Source organism: Perca flavescens, chromosome 23, assembly GCF_004354835.1.
Source record: "Perca flavescens isolate YP-PL-M2 chromosome 23, PFLA_1.0, whole genome shotgun sequence".
In the NCBI taxonomy this organism is placed as follows: domain Eukaryota; kingdom Metazoa; phylum Chordata; class Actinopteri; order Perciformes; family Percidae; genus Perca; species Perca flavescens.
Genome location: NC_041353.1, coordinates 16510003 through 16522501, shown reverse-complemented (window position 1 = coordinate 16522501; position 12499 = coordinate 16510003). Strand labels below are relative to the sequence as shown.

The window sequence follows — 12499 nt, the reverse complement described above, 5'->3', positions numbered from 1 at the left end:
ATTTGAATGATTCAGTAGTCCTGGCAGTTGGAACACAGCTCCCTCCACCCCGCCCTCGCCGCCTCTCTAATCTCAAAATCCACAAGGGAAGATCTGTGTCGCCTCTCCTGCTGCTCTGAAGGAGATGCTCTCTCTACTTGACGGGTCGATTTTACACGGAGGAGACGCACACCGTCCGCTGCTGCAGTCCATCCGCTGTTCATCCTTTGCCCGTTTCATATAGGCCTACACCGTTGCCATTTAGACGATCGGAGAGCGGAACATTTGAAAAGTGGGTCCGATGGCACAGTGGACAATACTTGTGTTGTCTTTATACGGAGTTCTGCATGGACAAGGTAAGACGGAACACCGAAAAGTGTGGCATTGAGATGCAGATTTTGAATACACTTTATTTTGGGGGGATATTCCAGCCTAATGTGAGGTGCTGAAGGGTGCTGTTTTCCATGTAGGCTACTGTCTGTCAATCTGAGAGTTGAATTAAATCTGACTCAGTCCTATTTTCTTCCATCATTCCTCTGCTGTGTATTTCTAATCCTCAGAGATTCAGCTTCCTACTATACAAAAGTGCTGTCAGGATGGGATGACTCGGGCCCAAAATGGACAAGTCTGTACAATCCTCCCGCTCATCTCCTCCTCCCACATCTGCATGTAAGCAAAGCAACACCTGGTTTTCTTAAAGGAGAGGGTCTCAAAATGTGACCCAGGGATCAAGGAAGGGTCAGTACAGAAGGGAGTGCATGAAGTTGTTTGTATCAGAAACTATCTTTTGGGTACAGCGGTTCAGTTGGGGGGGGGGGTCAAAATAAATCACGTGGGTTGCAGACAAATCTTCAAATGAGTGTGAGAATTTTGCAGTGGGAAATGTGTGAATCCTGTAAGGCAGCGTTTGCGACCGTATGTTTAAAAGCAGGAAATACCCCCCCGGGGTTGCAAGCCCCAAATCATTTCCACAGCCCTCAACCATCCATCCTGCTGCAGGCGAGGAATTGCCACATAGTAACTATGCAGTAAGTACAGGTGTTAAGTGGCCCCCTGGAGCATTTTAAAACTAAAGGGCCCTGTTTGACTGTACGTACATGGAGGTGGTGAAATAGAGGAACACCTGGTCAACACATGGAGGTCAGTGGAGGGAACATTCACAGAAGAACGACATGGAGAGGGAGACTTTTTGTTTATATCGAAATGAAGAATTTTGAATATAAAAAGATTCAAACGTTTTAAAGTAGCTGCTAATGGTTGCAATGTCTTTTATACTAAGGTTGCATAATTTACATCATAAATAGACTTGCTGTCAGCTGATCGACTGTATCTAACGTAATAGCAAGCATTTTTTCACATGCTTCTTAGCCAGTTCTTTTATCACAGAGCAAAGAGTGCCATTTTTGTTCTGAATGAATGACATTTCTCCTGTTTATTTGCAGGATCGCCCAGGAGCAGTGCTGTGCAGCAGCAGTAAGAGACCGACTCTGTGACAATGGCATGGAGATGGCCAAGGGGCAAGGGGCCTGTGAGAGGCCCTTCTTCGAAGGAGATCCTTGGGAAACCAACATCTCTAAGGTTGTCCTCTTTCTTAATGTCAATATCTTCAACCTTTGCACGTCTCCTCCTCCTCTGAGATTTTATAAATCAGTACATACTGGGAATTATTTTCCTGACAATATCAAGATTTCTTTTATTTCAACTGCCTTTCTTTCCTGTTTCCCACTCTCTGTCCCCTGTTCAGATGTGTTGTGACTGCTGTATGCTCGGCCTGATGATGGCAAGCGAGGGTTTGAGCTGTGAGCGCCAGGGTTTGTTGCTGGGGAGATGGTGTGCGTACCCAGCTAAAACCTGCTGTGGCAAAAACACAACAGAGGAAACCGAACCAAGTACTACTGGTAAAAGACCCTGACAATCTTGTGCTTTCAGTCTTTTGTGTCTTGATTAGCTCAACTGTGTCTTATCATGAAAGAATGGCTACTGGCTGTCTGTGACTCTCAAAACGATCCGAATACCTGGCCATTTGCACACATTAGGTGCCAGAGGATATACAGCATAATAGGGTTTGGTGCCCTTGTTTTTGTTTCTCGAAAAGGGCTGCAAATGATCTGGACCAAAATTGAATTTATTTTATTAACACCTACAACTGCAGACTAAAAAGAGTACTGCTTCCATTCCTAGAACATTGGCGGACTCACAATGGACTGTTAAAAAAAAAAAAAAGGATAAAAGGAAGGTAATTGAAGCAGCAGTATCATCGTATGTTTGTTTTTAATCCACGCCCTTTTCTTCCTTGTAAGAACCTGGGGCCTACATTAGCCATAATGCAACTCAACCACTGACAGTTTGGTTAGATATTCAGATGTGCTATGCTAGTTGCGGGTAACTCCCCAGATTTTTTTGTAATTTTCAAACTTGTACTGCAAACATGGAGTTGCTTCTTCAGCCCCAACCGACTTCGACTTGTGTGACATCACTTGAGGCAATTTATCAGGATTCTTTTTTTTTTTTACTTTTAGTAAAGTTATCAGATACAACTTACAAGCCCTTTATAGGACCTTATTACCTCATTAGAAAGTGGTATTAGTGTAGCGGAGTAAAACCATGAAACTCTTTGCACAAGATTTGGTTTCGCCAGAAAAGAGACGGTTTTCCAAAGGAGTGCGTCACGGGGAGCAGAGACAGCAGCTTTGATTTTTAATAAATTGGATAAATGGCCTTGATGTGGCAGCTGTGGAGGAGATCGCTGCCAGACAGACAGGCAGAGAGGCAGACAAACAGACAGACTGGGCAACAGGGGTATTCACTAGGCTGATCTGTAGACACCTTGCCAAATGGTTACTCGCGGCCAACTGGTCTTGTGGCTTGTAGTTTTTGTCACCTAGGTGAAAAACACAAACGTGTGGGAAGGACAGAGCTGCAGAAAATTATTTGTGAAGAAATGCAAATCGGTGTCTTGCTGATGTAGAGCGAAGGCCAGAGTGATGAGAGCAGCATACCAATGGAAAGGCCACGGATTTTTGTGTCATACTATGTGATGGGGCACTGAAGCGTTTGACCCTGTGCTCTTTAGTTATTCAGAAAATTTGATTGTCTTTACTGTCAAAAAAATAAATAAATCATGAGTTTTTTTCTTCTATATCACCAGTGACAGAAAAGCTTGAGGCCGGAGTTACCGTTACCCACATGCCTCCTGAGGGATTGGACCCCTGTAGAGGTTTGGCACCTTCATTTCCTCAATGTGATCTCCTTTGTTATATTAAAGGAGTCTTCCATCAGCCAGTGACATGATTCATGTCTACTTCTTTGTGTGTCTCCCTGCTGTTTTCAGACTCCAAATGCTCCCAGTTGTGTGTAGGTGATGGTTTATGTGCTTGCCTTGGTGGTTATCAACTGCAAAATGATGGAGTGACTTGTGAGGGTAAGTAATGTATAATTATCTTCTTCTTAAATGTGGAATGTGTAGCCACTCTATGTGGCATGGCTCTATGGACGGCAAAATTACATTCATGGTCCAAAATACATTTTAATAACTTTTATTCTTTTTGATTCTTTATTTTTTCATCTAGTGCCACCAGCAGGTCGAAATTTTATTTGTCCAATACTTTGGTTTATGCTGAAATACTGTATAGGGGTGTAAATAACATTTTATACCACAATACAATGTTATATTGATTCTTAGGTCAACAATACAATATTTACTGATGTCACAAAGTCTGCCACGACACAATTTTGATTTGATTTAATTCAGGGGCCTACGATCGATATGAGACGATACATAAGCCCATTTAACACAATCGGTTACATTTATATATATTTACAGAAAACAACTAAAATATGATTTGACAATTTCATTACTAAGCTCTTCCAGACATTTACATTTAAAAACAAACTACTCTCCACACTCTTATATAAATAAAATAATAAATATAAAGTGTGAATTTTAAAATAAGGGCACATCTTATAGATGACGATATGGGTATTTTTTTTTAACTTTGTATCGATAATATTGGATCGTCGAGGATTGAATCGATATATCGATCCACATCGATGTATTGTTACACCCCTAACGAAATACCTGCAAAGCTAATGACATTCCCATCAGCAGTTGTGCTAATTAGCAAATGTTAGCCTGCTAACTAAGATGGTGAAAATGGTAAAAGCTCATACTTGGCTAAACATGAGCATGTTAGCATTGTCATTGTGAGCATGTTGGCATGCGACCATTAGCATTTATCTCAGAGCACTGCTGAGTGCTAGCAAAATGCTTTTGTGTTCGGATAGACGGCTTTACTTTTTTCTGAGCGGATGTCTCTCTCCTCAGATGTTAACGAGTGTTTGAATGGCGGTCACAACTGCGTCCTCGGCCAAGTTTGCATTAACACCGAGGGTTCCTTTCGCTGTCAGAGGGAAAGCAGCTGTGGCACCGGGTATGAACTCAGAGATGACAACAATTGCCAAGGTAACAAGCCCAGAAAATCCTTTCTAATCCTGCAATTTTAGTTCCTTGATACCAACCACGACATGTCCTTTAGTTGACAGTGTTTCATGTAAAAAAGAAAAACTATTTATGCATTGTATATTTATGCTTTCATTCATTTTTTCCCCCTGCTTGCCTGTTTCAGACATTAACGAGTGCACTTTGGGGACCCATAACTGTGGAGCGGAATTTGTGTGCACCAACACAGAGGGCTCGTTCCGCTGCCACCCAAAGGAGAGGTGCTCAGGCGGTTTCCTTCAGGACGCCGTCGGCAGCTGCATTGGTGCGTTTAGTGTCACACTCAGGTCTCATAGGTGTCAAGTAACTAAGTACAAATACTTTGTTACCTTACTTAAGTAGAAATTTTGGGTATCTATACTTTACTGGAGTAATTATTTTACAGCAGACTTTTTACTTCTACTGCTTACATTTTCACACAATTATCTGTACTTTCTACTCCTTACATTTTAAAAATAGCCTCGTTAATACCTATTTCAGTTCGGCTTGTTTTCATTCCGGTTTGTCATCGTTCAAAAAAAACACAATCATCAAATCTTCCGCTCCATGAAACACATGTTAATGCTCAGTAGTACACATATATGGTTCTTTAATGTATTTGCATTGTACTAAAATGCGTTCATTTTCAATGGGCATCAATGTGGCTGAAACCGGTGCATCCCACATTTTTCAACATTAACATTTTAACATAACATTATAGTTATTATGGCCTTAAGAAAATTGTTGTTTTTGTGGAGGTGGGGTAGTGCACTATAGGCCCCTGTGGCGTGGCCTACGCTTTTGTCCTTAATGGCATTACTTTTACTTTTATACTTTAAGAAGTTTTGAAACCAGTACTTTTACACTTTTACTTGAGTACAAAGCTTGAGTTGATACTTCAACTTCTACAGAAGTCTTTTCAAACCCTAGTATCTGGACTTCTACTTGAGTAATTTTTTTCATTAGACATAAACGAGTGTGTGGCCCACACCAGTCCATGCCTGCCTGGCCAGACGTGTATCAACACAGTGGGCTCCTACAACTGTCACAGAAACATAGTCACCTGTGGACGCGGCTATCATCTGACTGAGGACGGCACGCGTTGTGAAGGTAGATAGTGTCACAATAAATGATTTCTTGTTCGTAAAGTCTCAAATATTGTGTTTTCCTTTGCTGCAAGAAGTCTTTGTTTCTCACTTTCCCCTTTTCAAACTAAATGAAATGTAATTTGTCCCCTTTGTTTGACAGATGTGGATGAGTGTCGTACAGGGAACGTGTGCGTCGACCACGGTTGTGTCAACCTGGTAGGCTTTTACCGCTGTGAATGCAGAACTGGCTTCATCTTCAACATTATCACCAAACTGTGTGATGGTGCAGTACAAATTCATTACTATCTTTTAGTTTCGGCTATAATATTTTGTGCATATCAGCTAGGAAAAAATGTATTTTTAGGTAAGTAGAGGAGAAGAAGTGGCACACGACAAGTGGATCGTTGGTAAATTCTGATGCAGATTCATAGTCTGTGCCCTGTGTTTAGACATCAATGAGTGCAGGCATTATCCCGGGCGACTCTGCACCCACAAGTGTGAGAACACAGAGGGGTCCTACAAGTGCAGCTGCACCCTTGGCTTCAAGCTGTCCCAGGACGGCAGAAACTGTGAAGGTCCGATCACTCCTCATTTCATTTATTCGTTCAACCTCTGTTGTGGATATATAATATCTCAGCTGTACGTTTTTTTTGAATCCATAAATGACACATTTTGATGTCTGTATCTGTGCCTGTATGGGGACAGATGTCGATGAGTGTGAAGCCAACCCTTGCAGCCAGGAGTGTTCAAATGTCTATGGCTCGTACCAGTGCTACTGTCGCCGTGGTTACCAGCTGAGTGACAACGATGGGATAACATGTGAAGGTACTGATAGACTTCATGGTCCTAATGAATGTACCAAATCAACATGGAAGTGATCACAATACTAACTAGCCTTTACTGTCGGCTGCTTTCAGATATTGATGAGTGTGCTCTGCCTACCGGAGGTAATGTGTGTTCCTACCGCTGCTCCAACGCCCCGGGAAGTTTTTACTGTACCTGCCCACCCACAGGCTACACACTAGCACACAATGGACGCACATGCCTAGGTCAGTAGGCAAACATATGGTACCCTCAATAAAAACTGAGTTGTAAATTACTGATGTGTTGTTTTTCAATAAATGTCTAACCTTTGCTCCCCCTCTGTGTTTTTAGACATTGATGAATGTGCAGCTGGTAGACATACCTGTTCTGTCTCCGAGAGCTGCTTCAACGTCCAGGGAGGATTTCGCTGTCTGTCCTTTTCATGTCCTCCAAACTTCCGGGTAGCAGCACAAGGGTGAGAGCTGATGGCTATTTGGTTATGTCGAGCTGTTGATAGTTCACATCTTATACTCATCTGCAGTTAAATATCAAGACAACAAGTTTTTTTTTATTATTATTGTTTGGCACCCTTTTTCTTATTTGACCCATAATTCCTTTCATGTGGACTTGGTCGTTTTTTGGCCTGCTGTTGACATCTGCCTGCAGTTGTCAGGCACAAACTTCTCTCTCACTCTCCAGTTTCTGCGTATCACTCCCTCTATCTCCTCTCTTTTTCTATACGCATGTACTGTACATGCAGCCGTTTCTGCCCTTCATCCAATGAGTATTTCATTTTTTCCCTTTCAGCCGTTGCGAGCGATTAACTTGCGAGGTCACGCAGGATCCTGCGTCGTGTTTCTTGCTCCCGCTGAGAATCTCCTTTTACAACATCAGCTTCCTCACCAACACTCCCGTCCCCGCTGATGTTTTTAGGATGGGACCCTCCAATTTCGTGCCGGGTGACAATATGCAGATCAACATAGTCTCCGGTGACGAGGAGGGATACTTCATCGTGCAGCAGCATGCTCATGGAGGAGAGATCTCACTGCGCCGTACCTTAACCCAGCCCCGGGACTTTATCCTGACTGTGGAGATGAGGCTGATTCGCTACGGGATGGCACATCTGTACGTGGCCAAGATTGCTGTGTTTGTCACACACGAGCAGCCCATCTGACTCTCAAGAACATTTCCGTATTAGAAGGCTGTGAAATTAATTTGGAGGGTTTTAAGTCTATCCCTATTTTGTCCTCACCACTGCTCTGTTGCATTGGTGGATTTCATTTTCATCTGTCTTTTTCTTTATTTAGGAGTTACAGCTCCAGGCTTCCATCTACTCCTTAACACAGTTAATAAGGGCCATATCTATAATTCTTGTTGAGTGGAAAAACACAATAATTCACCCATAGCTATAATGATGCTACAGCAGTCTGTTATGGTGAATTTGAGTGTTTATTCAACAACAAAAATCGATTTATTGGTATAGCTAAATAAAGTGCCATCTTTTCTTTTCAGCATCCATCGGAGAAAATTGATAGCACTCTCATGTTTGTATGCTGAAAATGAAGCTTAAACAATCAGCAGCTGGCTAGCTTAGTTAAGCACAATGTAGTCTATATCCACTACGTTGCGTATTCCTCCATCATGGAGTAAAATAATTGATTTTACAGTAAATGATTGGTTATCAAGGCAAAAAGTTACAATTGTTAATTGAATTGCATTTGTATATGTAATATGGTCTTGGGGATGCATTTCTTTAAGCAATACATTGTTTTTCAGCTTGTTACATTTCTGGCATATGATTCAGCAGATATATATATATATATATATATATATATATATATATATATATATATATATATATATATATATATATATAATATTAGGGCATTGTACCACTAGATGGGGCTCTTTAGCTGTTGAGGATCTCTACAACACTTTGACAGAGTTGTTCATGCGTAATTATTTGCATTGATTCCAGCCCACTCTACCTCATGTCTGTGTGGCAGCTTATCTTTATGTGTACTTTATATGTGTTTGGAATTAAACAAGTGACAGATAAAAATGGCTTTTCACTCTTTAATATTCAAGCACAAACACACACCGGCAATGGTTTCTGCCACTACTCTCGTGCTGCCTCCGCTGTGGTCATTTCTAATGTTGAAAGCAATTTTTCCTATGATCTTTTCCAAGCGGCCTCACCATAGGATCAAACAGTCCTAGCCTTAGTGGATAGCAAGAAAAATAAGCGTGGCACTTATTTATGGGTACCTGGGGCTCAGCCAGCATGGGGGCTCAATTAGTGGTGGAGCAGCATTACAGTTCATATGATGGATGGGGCTTTTAGTGTTGGTATTGGGTGGTTACTAGTTAATTTGCTGTAAATGATACCAAAAGGCCAGTAGCTCTGTTGGTCAGCTGGATAAATGCAGCTAGACAACTTTTCCACTGTTCCACTTTCATGCTGCTGGTTTTTGGGGTTTAATGCATATTATGCATTAAGATTGAAAAAAAATGCATATACATGAGGTAATTATTCTCTTAAATTATTGGATCATATCACTTTCTACTTTCCAAAATGCTAAGTTAATTATTTATTATTATTATTATTATTATTTATGTGTAAATAAAATAGTGAAATGCTGTATGTAATAATAATAGTATCTGTATTTTCCAGAGGCTTATTTTGGAATGGCATTACGTAATCGTTTGGAAATGCTTTTATGCTTATTCTGTCAAAACTGTGATCTTTTTACATAGTCTACCACATGAATATGATGCCATTGATCACATCCAATTACATTCATTCTTACGCCTGCTTTTTACCATCCCGATTTCCTTTCATGGCATTTCCCTGGTGTGGAATACCACTCAATCATCTCTGTGGCTTTGGCCTCATGCTTAGTGGACAACTTGGACTCACCTGCTTGCTGCTAATTACATGGCTTTGCTCCCTTTGCAGTTTTTAAGGTCATACTTGAAAGCGCTACTGTCTTCACGTTGGGGAACCCAACAAACATGATTTTAGGTTGTGAAATCGGGGTTTGGCCTCTTTTTAAGGCACACGTTCCTTGGTTAACCATGGAGGTCTATGGAGCTATTCAGGTGTTGCCAGGTTCTTTTTGCTCAACCCAACTGTGGAGCTTTGGTCAAAGACTTTTCTCATACTTGCTGTTGCATGTACTGTATAGGCTGAAATTGTGAGAAATTCACACTTCTCCTTCAGATTGTGTGTATTCCTCTAAATCTCCCTTTTCCCCATTTCCTTCAATCCTTCCTTCTTGTCTCCTTACAATCACCACTGTTTGTCCTTTCCAGATCCAAACAAGATGCTTCAGTCAATCTGCGTTGTAGTAAGGCCTGCCAAGCTTATGACATCAACTGCAGTCGCGACACCTCCCACCTCATCACCTACACCTCCATCTCTCTGCCAACCTTCAGAGACTTCAGTAAACCAGAAGGTAAGACAAGGTCTTAGTATATGTGCAGCCTTGATGTCCTTGTTTACCAGGTACATTTAGAGTACATGTGGTGATGTGCATGAGTTTCTGTAATGCAGGTGTGACGTTTGGTTGATTCCCATAATCCTTAATGGGTAATTGGTTATAATAATCTAGTAATAGTTACCTTTGGCAAATGTTTATCATACTTAATTTTTGCCTGTTTTATTTATTGGTTACGAGACTGTTGAAAGGCTATAGTTGTTATAGCTAAACCGAAAACCTCACAGATTCCATTGGTTAGTCGGATTACTGTTTCTATAATGAACTACCTCATTTGACAACTCCACAGTACTATTAAAGGTGCAGTAGGACAGTAAGACTTATGAAACTAACTTTCTGTCATATTTGCTGAAACTATGTTCCAGTAGAACTACATGAAGCAGGTAATTAAAAAAACGAATCTGGCTACTCTGGCATCACCTACAGCCTGTAGTGTGATTTGCAAAAATCCACAGATCCCTGTTCAGATGCACCAATCAGGGCCGGGGAGGGGGGGTCTAACTGCGTGTCAGTCACTGCTCATGCACACCCATTAATTGTCCCTTGTGGGGAGGGGCTTAGGAGACGTTTTGTGCTTTAGCAGAAAGGGGGGAGGGACTGAGAAGTTGTCATTGTTAAAATGTTTTGGCTAAGTCCCGGATCTTCCCAATCCTACCTACAGCACCTTTAAATTGCATTTTTTGTCTCGTTTTCCAGGCGTACCTAAATTCTACATATTAAGATAATCCATCATAAATGTTGAATACAATTGTTTTCATAAGATATTCATTTTCATAAACCCCTGGTTATTGTGAACACGGGCCTAAAAGAGTTACCTCGGTAACTTATAATAACAAATTCTAAAATTATTCACAGCCTCATTGAAATACAACTTTCCACCCACCAACCTGCCACAGCACTTAAGATTCAATTACTCGTTTCAACCCACAAAACAATTGTTTAATCAAGTAATCAAATAATAAAATCAAATAATCATAAACATCTAATTTGAAGAACCAAATGCACTTTGTGGTTTGCTTCTATTAAACAAAAACAAACTTTATACCAATTCTCCCAACAGAAATCATTTTCCTGCAGACAGTTACGGCGGATAACCCTGCTCCTCTCCCCGGAGCCACCAGTATTTTCTTTGACATCCTGGCTGCAGATGAACAGTTTTCTTTTGACGTGGAGAAGCGCTCCCACAAGGGCATGATTATGGGTAAGTGGAGAGAGTATCACTTGGAACCATGCAGTCAGTCATTCATGAAATCCTTTAATAAACATTATACAGATATTGCACTGACTTGAAACTGAATCTCCGTCACTAATCCCAATCTGTGTCATTCCCTAAGGTGTGGTTCGGCAGGTGAAACCTATCACTGGCCCCAGGGACTTTGAGTTGAAGGTGGCTATGAACTATGTCAAGTCAGGGGTCATTACCCATAGTAATGCTGTCAACATCCATGTCTTCATCTCGGAGTTTTGGTTCTGAGGGAGGGAACGATACTCCATCACCAATACAACACATAACGTGGCAAATATAGTTTTTAATATCTGGAGGACGCCACACTTATCTTGCTGAACATTTAAAAACACCTCAAATGTTAATGCTGTTGCAAGATGAGATCATTTCATTTGCAAATCTTTTAGATGTACTGAAAACAGTTACAGAAGCAGTTTGTGACCCATCCAGGTAATTAGTTACCAATAGGTCTTTGTAATTTTCAACACAATATACACATATTATTATTATTATACCGGTAAGACAAGAACACAAAAAGATACCGGATTTGATTTTATTAGGATCCCCATTAGCTGATGCAGAACATTAGCTCCTCTTCCTGTATAAGTAAGTAGTTACAAAATATGGATACAGGCTTAGGGCCCTTAGATTTAGATTAGATTAGACTAAGAGCCATGCTGGCAGCTCTGTACTTGGGGACAGTGGTGCTTTGAGTTTCATGCTAATTTAAGCATGCTTACATGCTCATTTCCTCATTTTAGTCAGTTAGCATGCTAACATTTGCTAATTTGCACTAAAAACAAGCTGAGGATGATGGGAATGTCATAACTGTTTATTCAGAAACCTAAGTATTAGAAAAGGTGAGAATTTGACCTGGTGGTGGCATTGGATGATCAGGGGATCTCCAAAATTATTAGGATACACCTAACCTGACTCCGCCAGATGGATCGCTTCGCATTTGCTCGGCATATCCATCTGGGAACTTTCCGTTGGAGAACTTTTGGGAAGGGGCGGAAATACTGGTTAGTTGATTGGATGAACCATCTGTCTATCACCTATGTTGGTGATAGACGGGCCAAATCAACCAATCAGATCCACGAAGCGTATGAAAATACAACCACAAGCCCGCCCCTGCTGCTGCAGGCAAAGCATAGCTCGTTAGCTCAGCATGCAAACAACATGTCGGTAAAGGATATTTGCCGTTTGTGTAACAAGAATTTAGGAATAAAAGTCACCATTTCAGGTTCCCGGACCATATTCCAAAAGAAGGATCCAAGAGAAAAAAAGCATTAGCGAGCGGCTACCGCTGTCTGAAAATACTGGTTAGCTGATTGGATAAACCATCTGTCTATCACCACCTAACCCACCTCAAAACCAACATTGATTGGCCCGGTCGTTTGGCTAACGGCTCCAAATTTTCTCTGCC

The 12499-nt window shown here is 41.2% G+C and overlaps 1 protein-coding gene across 4 annotated transcripts; it reads left to right on the top strand.

Annotated features, from left to right (window-relative positions):
• Positions 1-15: 15 nt before the first annotated feature.
• Positions 16-12259, top strand: LOC114550158 (fibulin-1). Of its 4 annotated transcripts, none has more exons than XM_028570743.1 (17): positions 16-335; positions 540-648; positions 1422-1557; positions 1724-1877; positions 3128-3196; positions 3311-3400; positions 4304-4441; positions 4605-4742; positions 5423-5566; positions 5705-5827; positions 5994-6119; positions 6250-6369; positions 6462-6593; positions 6700-6823; positions 9664-9806; positions 10909-11049; positions 11183-12259. In XM_028570743.1, the coding sequence occupies exons 1-17, from the start codon at positions 281-283 to the stop codon at positions 11320-11322; spliced, it is 2082 nt and encodes a 693-aa protein (XP_028426544.1). In that variant the 5' UTR covers positions 16-280; the 3' UTR covers positions 11323-12259. The 4 variants fall into 4 exon arrangements, with proteins under 4 accessions (XP_028426544.1, XP_028426543.1, XP_028426546.1 ...); XM_028570742.1 differs by having other exon boundaries at positions 5976-6119; XM_028570745.1 differs by lacking the exons at positions 9664-9806; positions 10909-11049; positions 11183-12259 and adding an exon at positions 7156-8147.
• Positions 12260-12499: the final 240 nt, after the last annotated feature.

Excerpts from the sequence above, each read along its gene's own strand:
- LOC114550158 (XM_028570742.1), top strand. The coding sequence starts at position 281 with ATGGCACAGTGGACAATACTTGTGTTGTCTTTATACGGAGTTCTGCAT. Across the intron at positions 1,558-1,723 it reads GGGAAACCAACATCTCTAAG|ATGTGTTGTGACTGCTGTAT; the intron begins GTTGTCCTCTTT and ends TCCCCTGTTCAG. Across the intron at positions 5,828-5,975 it reads TATCACCAAACTGTGTGATG|TCTGTGCCCTGTGTTTAGAC; the intron begins GTGCAGTACAAA and ends GCAGATTCATAG.